Raw genomic sequence first — 10,510 nt, forward strand, 5'->3', positions numbered from 1 at the left:
ACAAAATACAGTATACTCAAGCAATTCTTTAGCTGTTAATCTTGTAGCAGAGAAGGAAGAAAACTCATTCCTCTGGAAGGTTTGGAGAAGGCTTGTTTCTGGCAGTTTGTATATAGGCATTTATCCAATGTTGTAGGCACATGTAATGATATCTATGAGAGTGCCTTTATGTTATTTTATACTTTTATTTTTCTCCGTATCACTTCTCTTTACAAGAAACACACTTGGATACATTTTTCAACCTACTTTGCAGACCAACAGTTAGCAGTGCTGACCAACTTAGTCCTTGCTGTAGGCCCATAACCTGATTGAAAATGGGTTTTGAGGACCAAATTATGATTTTGATGTCATAATAAAGAGGGTTGTGGAATCCATGGTGGGAATGGAGGCCTTAAAAAATGGTGTTGCATATATGTATAACTGAGGAGTGAAATCCAGTAGGGTAATGGCCCTCATCAACACATGTAGGATGTCATCAACTGATCTGGACTTGGCTGTAGCAGAAATTTTCTGTACTTCCTATTAACCTAAACATTGAACCCAATGGATTAGTTTGGTATAGCAGGTTGCACAATTGTATCACATAGGAATCTACGTATATGGCCAACCCTTAAATATGGATCTATTTTTAATAATGCTGATCTACTTTTCCTTACTTGTGGCAGTATATAAACTGCATGGGCTACTAGTTAAAGCTTGTGTGCATTAATTGCAACCATTTCCTCTTTCAGCTCACGTTTGTTCCCTTACCAAGGGGGATCTAAGGGAAGGCTTGAAAGTTCTTATACCCAAGGAGGACAACCTACTGTATGCAGCCAGTATCCGCAGCTTGCAGCCTCCGGACATGTAAGGAATCCTATGTAGGCATTGGTGGAATGGTTGGTGGGGGCATATATACGTTAGGAAGTAGATAGATGAAAGATATTGTACTGTACCAATAAACATTCATGCATTGCTGCTGCCCTTTCCTCTACTAGGGTAAAATATGTGGTAACATATCTGGTGGCCCCATTACTTATTTAGATGATTGTGATATAACTGGAACAGGCAATATATTTCAGATATTAAGCTGTTTAGTGAATATAGACTCTACTTAGCTTGCAAATCTCCCTTTTCCTATATTTTAATAACTGCTCACACCCCAAATCATGGCCTTTTGGATAGACAAATGTGTTCCCATAGTATTCCTGATATATACGAGAAACACAATGTAATATCTTTGTTGTGTAGTTGCCATCTCTTCCTGTGTTACCTCTTTGTAACTGTATATATTTCCTTCTTACAGATACAGTGTTGTGATAGAGGGTGAGAGAGGAAACCGGCCTCGGATTTACTCCCAGGAGCAGCTTCTACAGGAAGCAGTGAGTTCCTTTTTCTAAATCCCCCCAGCATGTTGTGTAGAACAGGAAGATCTGGTCTCGTACTTAGGTTTTGTGAACCCATGTTGTTCTAGTGTTAGTCATGTGACTGCTTTAATGCATGACATAGTTCAGCTATAAATATACACTTTATATGAAGAGCACATATAATAGTTGCTGAGAGATATTCATTTGCAGTTATGGTGCAGAACTATAAAAATATAAGGCCTGCCAAACATGTTTTCCATAGAATAATGGCCTTGAGAATAAGCTTCTACTAAATTTATGTATGTAGGTGTCTTTCTCTGGCATTTAGATATAGACCATATCTATCATATATACTGTAAATACACCCCAGTGGCTCCTACCATTCCCATCAAATTTCAATCTTTGCAGGTGGTGGATATACGACCTCAGTCCATACGCTGTCTTCCCCATGGAACACGAGTCTGTGCCTACTGGAGCCAGAAGTCACGCTGTCTATACCCAGGGAATGTAGTGAGAGGTATGGCATGTTCAGAACAGAGTGTGAAGGCCAGCAAGAGTTTGGAGTGATTTTGTTTCTTTTGCTGCCTTTAGTACTTTTAGACCAATACAACAATGTTCCCAAATTTGTGCAAACTTGTTTAGTGGTAAACGGTGTCCTAACCAAGTGTTAGAGCACACAGGCGGGGGAGGTGCTAGAACCCAAAACGTCTAAAAACCACTTCTATTGAGGGAAGTGTTTGTAGACAGGAGATGCTCTGGAATATAGTAAATATAGTAGAATATAGTAAATATACAGATGGCGTACTGCAATGTGTATCAAATGCTATGTGTTTCTTTGTTATAAGTTGTAGTTATTGGGAAACATTCTACTAACAAGTGAAAATGATTTCAATGTATAAAAATGTATCTTTCTTTGATCAGTTAGTGCTGTGGTATTTATCAAGTAATCAATCTGGTAAATATTGCATATTAGTTATAAGGTAGTCCTCCATGCCCAATATTCCATAACCTTTCTTCTTATTACAGGCTCCTCCAGTGATGAGAGTGAGTCTGATTCTGTAACGGTTGCCTTTGATGACGGTGATCGGGGAAGGATCATGCTGAACAACATCCGATTGCTACCCCCTGACTTCACCATCCAGTGTAAGCTCTTCCCTGCGTATGACAAGGCACAAAGTTAGTGTAGAATTTGCATTTCACTAAATGAAAGAACTGACCTAGGGTCTGTGTACTTTTGTGATACACACAGTATTTTATGATGAGTAGATCATGAGTAAGATCATGTATTGCTCTTCTGGTTAATCATAACAAAACCATTACTGTGAGATGATTTATTCAGAGCTAGTGCTGATTTCAAATAGTTTTATAGCCTTTCACTTTTTCCCAGAGGCAGCCAAAGAACACCCTTTCTTATTTGTGTTCTAGCTAAAACACTATTTGCAATTTAAATAAAGCATATCCCAGACTCGGCTTAGAGTTTTTTCTCACCTTTTTTTTTATATAAGGCATTTATATTACTAGACTGCTGCTAGGAGTGCTGATGATGGGGTTAAAGTAGTCTCCCTATTTTTCCACAACAGGCACAGAACCATCACCAGCTCTGCTCCTGTCTGCAGAGAGTCGTAGAGCTAAGCGTGTTTCCAGTAACACCTCCACTTCCACAGAACCAGCCCAGAACCTGAACCCAGACAGCAGGGAAATAGAAGAGACCCCAAAAAATATTAGCAAGAAAGTGTCCAACAAAGAGAAAACTGGTAAGCCTATTTAAAGAAATATTTCTAAGAACAGAGCAGTAAAAGCCATATTTAACTACTTTGCTTTACTGCACTGGGATGCCAAATTATTTGCTGAGTTATCTGTTTAGAGGCAGTGTCCTCTAATGAAAATGAAAACTGGGAGAATTGATGTTAAAATAAAAGGTCAGTTATTTCAAGGGGACATGTAGGGTCAAAAACATCTGTTTCCAACTGCATTAAATACTTCTAAAAATAGAGGCAATGTTCCTTTAAAAGATGCCTTTTGTGCAGCTTCAATGAAAATTTCCACAAAAACCTCACTGGTATCATTGATGCCAGTCATTCCACTTCCTGCCGGCTGCACTTGTAACGCAGGCACGGACCAGAGACAGTTGAGCGCAGATCCCACACAAGATTTATTATTGCTTACGTGTCCATTTTGAGAAAATTCAGTTTGTTAAATGGCATAGGTGTGAGGTAAAGATGGTAAAGGCTAATCTGTAATGGGAAATGAGTATGTATAAAATACTGACCTAAGGAAAAAAGAATGAAACCTTAAATCTTATTTATTTAAATCTCAGATGTGTTCAACTCCGGAGCAAAGACACAGCTACCAGTAACCAACTTCCTGGGCCGCTCTACCAATGTGGGATTGTTGAACTGGACATCACAAGGCAAGCGAAAGGGAGGGGCCAGAACTGGAGCAGGACTTCACGAAACCTTCCAGCAGCCAGGGTGTGGTAAAAAACAGAAATCCCGCGAACAACCACATGTGTTTGGGAACGGGTTTGGAGCTGGCTCCTTTAGCAGCCTGGCTAATTCCTACTTGCCTTTTGGGGGAAGTTCTAACACTGGGCTTACTCTGAGCCAAAAACCAGTGCGGACAAAAAAAGGGGATAGGTCAGAGGAGGAGGACAAAGGAAAGGGGTGCAAGAGAAAAGCAGGCAATGAGTTCCTGGTTAAGCTTGATCATGAAGGAGTCATGTCACCCAAAACGAAAAATGGCAAAGCCCTTCTACTGTGTGATAAAGACTTTGGGCTTCGTATTGGGCAAAGTTACAGTTCTCAAACGGGGCTTGGCAAGGACAAGAAGTGCAAGCCGCCTTTGCATGAGCACCTCCCTATGAGTCTGGCATTAGGGAAATACTCTGGGCAGTCAGAGTATGGACTGAATTGCGACAGTGACTGCCCCAGTTCATATTCGGATCAGGACGAGGAGGAAAATGAAGGTGATTTGCCAGCAAGGGTCCCTTCACAGTTCTTAGCAGGGCTCACAGTGTCATCCTCTTCATCTGGTTCATCTTCATCCTCTAGTTCTGGTTCTTTGTCAAGCTCCAGTATTTGTTCTACAGACAACGAGGACTCATCAGAGAGCTCCGATGAAGGAGACTCCTCCCTTCTTCTGCAGCCTTGCCTCACACACCCGGTGCCTGCTCTGCTAGCACAGCATCCTGAGGATGGGGGCTCCAGCTCCAGAGGGTGCTTTGTCCCGGGGCAAAAGGCCAAACAGAGGAGGAAAGGGACCTCTTCAAACTTTTCTAAAACCAAAGAGCCTGCTCCTAAACAGCAACGCTTACCCTCTGTAGAAAACCGTCCAAAGATTTCTGCCTTTCTGCCTGCACGCCAGCTCTGGAAATGGTCTGGGGAGCCCACCCAGGTAAATTAAGAAAATGTTCTGTTCTATCATAAAGCAAAGCAAATATCTACATTATGGAATCGTTTTAGAAAATGGCAATAAAAATAACATTGGCTGATTTTTTTAAATGTAAATTTATTACATGTCTTTTTGGGTTCTGCACCTAACAGAAACATATAGATTTCCAGTGTAGAGCTCAACCACAGAATCTCCATGTAGAAACCAAAATACTAATTTTAGGGATTTGTTGTACCTCATTGTAGAACAAACTGAAATCATGACAGCCCATTAGTGATGAGCGAATGTTACATTTCGCTTCACCAAACATTTGTGAAATGGCTTGTCACTACAGTCCATATATAACCAAGTTACAGTACCAAGTCTCCCTTATTCCGTGGTCTGTGCCGCACCCTTCCTTGCTTTGGAGCAGAATGGTGTATTACAGTACCTGCCTTCCTTATGCCTAGGGATGCCTTTTCCTACTTGATGATTAGTTATGTTTATATTGGTTATTTTTTTTCAGAGACGGGGAATGAAAGGAAAAGCACGCAAGTTATTTTACAAAGCAATTGTGCGTGGTAAAGAGACCTTGCACGTGGGGGACTGTGCAGTTTTCCTGTCGGCCGGTCGCCCAAACCTACCTTACATTGGGCGAATTGAGAGCATGTGGGAGTCCTGGGGTGGCAACATGGTGGTTAAAGTGAAGTGGTTTTACCACCCGGAGGAAACAAAGTTGGGTAAAAGGCACAGCGATGGCAAGGTAAGGGGCACAAAATCATTAGTGACATTTCAGTTAACAAGGAACTCCTCCCCAATAATATGCCATTATTATATGCAATTTACACATTTTTATATATAAATGATATTGAAAACCATATCTGTCTGGCGCTTTGCTATTTCTGCACTGCTGTTCTGACATGTTCCATTGAAGCAATGTTGCAGTAGTCATGTACCCTCAAGCAATAACTACAATCCCTACAATATCCCTTCATTCTTTATCATGTCTGTTACATGCTTTTTCTTATTATGTAGTTAATTTTAAATGGTGATTGTTTATGAATCATTGTACCCAAGCTTCACAGACCATTCTCTAGATCCTAAACAATCTTATGTTGTTTTTACATTTTTAGTCTATGGCACAGGTAGTGTTTTTCTGGCTTTTTTATGAAAAGTGTATTAAAAAGCCCAAATTCTTATAAGTACATGTACTTAAGGGAGGATTACATTCATAGAAGGACTGTTTCCCCTCACCAAGTTCTGCCTCTGTTCCTCTCTCACACTACTGGGTGTGACTGCCCAGGTTAACCTTACAGTAATTTATACCACAGGCCTTACAAGCCATGTGTAGTACAATGTGTTGATCATGTAATCACTAATGCTGGGCACTGTGTGACCCACAGATTTTTCTATTAAAGTGAAGGGGAAGCAAGCTGGGAAGTGGTGTTTTGATCACTGCTGCAAGTATTGATGATCCATGTGTGCCCATAGCTAAAATAGATTAATATATATTTTATATAGGCCCCAACCAAAGACCTATCTTGGGCCAAAAATGTATCCAGATATCTATCATGCAGGTTTGACCACATGGACACATTGACTCATCTCCTGATTGCTCTGTATTACCTTGCAGTATGATTTGATGGTTCACATGATACTATGGGATCAGATTACCCTCATTTGGCCCATCTTATATGTGACCGAATCCCTTGTTTGGTGATCACACTACACAAGCAGACCTTTAGGTGTAAGCCCAACATTACATTTAAAACATATGATAACTAGAAAGTGACAAGATACAATTTTCCAGCATTCAAAGTTGTCTGTTCTAGGTCATTGTAATCCCTAACACACAACATAGAAAGATATCTCATACTTACCAGCTACTCTGCTTTGTTTTTAAATACTCTAGTCATGTAAGCCTGTGATTACAAATGTCAGAAGTTCCCTTTAGTGCCAGACCAAGGGACCCTTTACTCCAACATTTGGTTGTTTACATTTTCCCTTGGCAACCTTGTGTGACCTTGCAGAGCAGTGCCTTTATATAAGGGAGCCCAAAACCTTAGTGTAGAGTTTGGCAGAAGGAATTTGAGTTATGCTTTCAAGAACAGAATGCCTATATCTTTCCATTGGTATGCAGTGCTGGCCTGAGCCATAGGGAACAACGAAACTGCAGAGCTTCATTGTAATTGGCTGGTTCTGTTTAGAGTGCAGTAATGTCCCCAGGATCGCTGCTGCCTGCAAGATTAATTGCAGAGGAAAGTACTGCATATAATTAATAGCATGGGTGTATTTGGCATATATAACCCATTATAACTCATTGAAAGCTGAGGAGCACCTTAAATGTACCAGTCAGAAAAGCCGTTATGGCTTCAGACTTGTGCTTAGAATACACTGGCGAGCGTCAGAAGCCTAAACTCAGCTCTTTAGTGTTAAAATCGTTGTGCACCTAAGGAGGAGTTAAAATAGAAGGGGGGTGGGGGGGAGTGTCATGATAGGGCATAAATTGTTACTGGGAAAGGTATTTTAAGGGGTTAAAAATAAAGTAAGGAAAGAGACCGAGGTTACCCCAAAAATGTAAGGAGTATCTCTGCCACTTTCTCTACCACAATTTTGGCAGAGCCTGGAAACCAAATTTTCACACAATTGTAATATAGTTGTGCCTATTTTGTTTTCATAAGGCATGTCTTTTTTTTTTTATCTGCAGAATGCGTTGTACCAGTCATCACACGAGGATGAGAACGACGTACAGACAATCTCACACAAGTGCCAGGTGGTGAGCCGCCAGCAGTATGACAAATTGAGCCACAACAAGCGCTACCAGGACCGGCAGAATCTCTACTACCTGGCAGGGACTTATGACCCGGGAACTGGGAGGCTGGTGACTGCGGAGGGGGTGCCAGTGCTGTGCTGAAATGGCAAGCAGGGGGCGCTGTGCAGGAGGGTACCACTTAATATTCAGCACTTCTTACAGTAGCACATTATAAAACTGCAGGTAGCATGTACAAATACACAGACTTACAAAGTAAACATTAATATAGGATCTGATAGGGCTCCTGTCAGGTGCTACACTCATGTGGAATCTTGGATCGGTGAGCAGGGCCCTTCATGACTTACTGTATTTTGGCTTGAATTCTAGGGCCTACTGATTGGCTGAGCCCAGCACAGCAGAATCCCCTTTACTCATATGGTGGTTGCTCTTGCAGCTAATGCGCACAAATCCTAAAGTGAACACAGAGACACTGCATACAAGAAGAGCTTTATGTGTGTTTGCACATTAGAGACACATGTACATGAAACTGACGTTAAAGCCTTCTGTCACACACACTGCTCCATAGGTGCATTTCTTTTCTAAGGATCAAATCTAGATCACCACTAATTTGGTCTACAAAACACTTCAAAAAGCTAAAGCATTAGTACAAATCATTTGCACCCAGTGTGGTGCATGGGAGGCAATCAAAGAGCCCATACTTGAGGGGTACTCAACAGGGTAGTTTGCGAACCCAGGCCCCTACCGTATAACCCCCCCCCCTCCCCAACCCAATAATCCTGACCCCTTCACCCTTAATCATTGTCATTTAGAAGAGTGTCCAGAAAAGCTGCCCAGTAGCTGCCCTTCCTCCTAACACAGAAACAAAATGGTCCCTTCACAGGCAGTTGAGTCTGTAACACACTGCAGGGAGGAGCTGTTGTAGAACAAAGGCATTACAGGCCCACTGTCCCTGAAGGGCTCAATGCAGCACTGCTAGGAAAAACCTTAATTTGATACCTGCGTGTGCTAAATACTGCAATTAATAATCATGTTTGCTTTACACAACATACAGTATTATATGCTTATCCCAAGACCGCTGTTGATGCCACCGCACAAAACAACAGGAAGTAATTATTAGCACTTCCCTGTTTTATACAGGAAACTGGGGTCCCACTTTCTATAGAAAGATACTGGGGGACTGGCCTTAGTTATTTTCATAATATTATTGTTACGGCACTTAGCTGCGCAAGGAGTGCCCATGACAAGAGATGTAAGCCCTGTTTCAAGTGGCATAGAACCTAATTGGCCTTTAACGGAATACAATTGTTATTGCTGTCTGCAACCCTAAAGCAGGTAGCAAATTGAACTATTTCCTAGCAAATCTGTGCTAAGCCTTTTAACAGACACAATTTCTTTTCATTTAATTTTGTTTGTAATTACGTGTAATTTTTTTTTTTTTTCTCGTGTGTGTATTTTTTTTATTATTCATAATTTATGGTCAACAGCCTCAAGTTTCAAGCCATATTCTCCCCAGTACCTCTTAACAGCTTTTCTTCCTGAAAGGCAGGATCAGGTGTAATATTACTCTATTTATTCACTGTGTAAATACAGAAATTTCTTTTGGAAATTTTTTATTAACAAAACAAAAATTAAAAAAAAAAAAAAAAAACTTAAAAATGAAACCTAGTTAAAAAAAAAAAATCCTTCCCCCTATTTTGCTGTTGCTACAATATAAATTATGCACTGTGCTCCCTCGGCAAGGCTGAGAATATTAGGAATTCTGTATCATTTGTAATTATAATGTGGGTTAAAGAGGAAAAAAAAGCACTTGGGGGACTAGGCAGGGACTATAAGGGGGTAATGGAAGACAATTTAAGTATCTAAACAAATTGTTGTCACATTTAAATGCTTTTATTGTTTAAAAAAAACACCAAAATCCTGGAAATATGTAAATAGGTTGTCTGAAATATTTTTTTTGTGTTGTTTAAAACATTTTTTAAGTAAAAAAAAGTAAAGAAAAAGTATTGGGAATGTCGATATGGTCCGATGGAATAAAAAATGGAAATATTCTATAAATATATATTATATAAATTACGCTTTGTCTGGTCTTTCCTTTCTTGTTACCTGGGGAACCTGGTTCTTTATTATGGGATAAAAGTGCTACTTTAGTATATTAATTGGTTCATTCTATAGAGCAAAAAGAGGCAGAAAGTTACGTCACGTGAGGTGTGGGGGGCGGGGCTACCTCCTTCACTACAGTCTATGGGGGGGGCGGGGCTACCTCCTGCACTACAGTCTATGGGGAAGAGTTAGGGGGCACAGTGTGCAGTACATAGATTCTCTGCCATACAGAGGGGCATGGATTGGAAGTCTAAGGGGAAGTGGTAGTTGGATCACTTTGCCACCAACATAGCCAGGCCATAAGCTTTAGGCTAATGCCAGACGAGGCATAGGGCGGAAAAGTGCTTGCTGAAAATTCCACCCACCACCTCCTACCTGGGCCAGCACCCGAATGAATGAGATACTTTGCATTCGCTTGCATTTTTATGTGTATTTCGGCTTCATGTGCCTGCACCCGAGCGTATCTCATTCATTCGGATGCTGGCCCAGGTAGGAGGTGGTGGGTGGAATTTTCAGCAAGTGCTTTTCCGCTTGCCGAAAATATCCGCCCTAGGCCTCGTCTGGCATTAGCCTAGCACTCAATGTAAGGGTGGTGAACTGTGCTAAAACCCTAAGCCCCACTACACCATTTAAACGTATTTGTTAAAGTACTTACTAGCAACAGAGACCCAGCTCCTTTTGTCTCCTTTTGCTCAGACACTGTGTGACTATGACATTGGCCTAACTGGCCAGCCTGCCCTTAGCACACTGCATTCCTCCTGCTCTTCTCTGCAGCCGCCACAGCTCTCAGGGTGCTTGGGTGCTTATCCTCTGCAGCCGCCTCAGCTCTCAGGGTGCTTGGGTGCTTATCCTCTGCAGCCGCCTCAGCTCTCAGGATGCTTGGGTGCTTATCCTCTGCAGCCGCCTCAGCTCTCAGGGTGCT

General features: G+C 41.4%; 1 protein-coding gene across 6 annotated transcripts in view; it reads left to right on the plus strand.

The window, feature by feature from the left end:
* Positions 1-9,561, plus strand: part of bahcc1 (BAH domain and coiled-coil containing 1) — a 104,192-nt gene extending 94,631 nt beyond the window's left edge. For 2 of the 6 annotated variants that reach the window (XM_004916357.4, XM_004916358.4), the window contains exons 21-28: positions 732-846; positions 1,286-1,361; positions 1,755-1,863; positions 2,373-2,522; positions 2,927-3,100; positions 3,664-4,739; positions 5,242-5,478; positions 7,423-7,951. In XM_004916357.4, coding sequence (XP_004916414.2) covers positions 732-846; positions 1,286-1,361; positions 1,755-1,863; positions 2,373-2,522; positions 2,927-3,100; positions 3,664-4,739; positions 5,242-5,478; positions 7,423-7,629 — 2,144 coding nt within the window. In that variant the 3' untranslated portion in view covers positions 7,630-7,951. Of the gene's footprint in view, positions 1-731; positions 847-1,285; positions 1,362-1,754; positions 1,864-2,372; positions 2,523-2,926; positions 3,101-3,663; positions 4,740-5,241; positions 5,479-7,422 lie in introns of all 6 variants that reach the window. The other 4 variants (XM_004916356.4, XM_012967538.3, XM_002940094.5 and 1 more) reach the window with 4 other exon arrangements.
* The last annotated feature ends 949 nt before the right edge of the window (positions 9,562-10,510 follow it).

The sequence above is a fragment of the Xenopus tropicalis genome, chromosome 10 (assembly GCF_000004195.4).
Source record: "Xenopus tropicalis strain Nigerian chromosome 10, UCB_Xtro_10.0, whole genome shotgun sequence".
NCBI lineage: Eukaryota > Metazoa > Chordata > Amphibia > Anura > Pipidae > Xenopus > Xenopus tropicalis.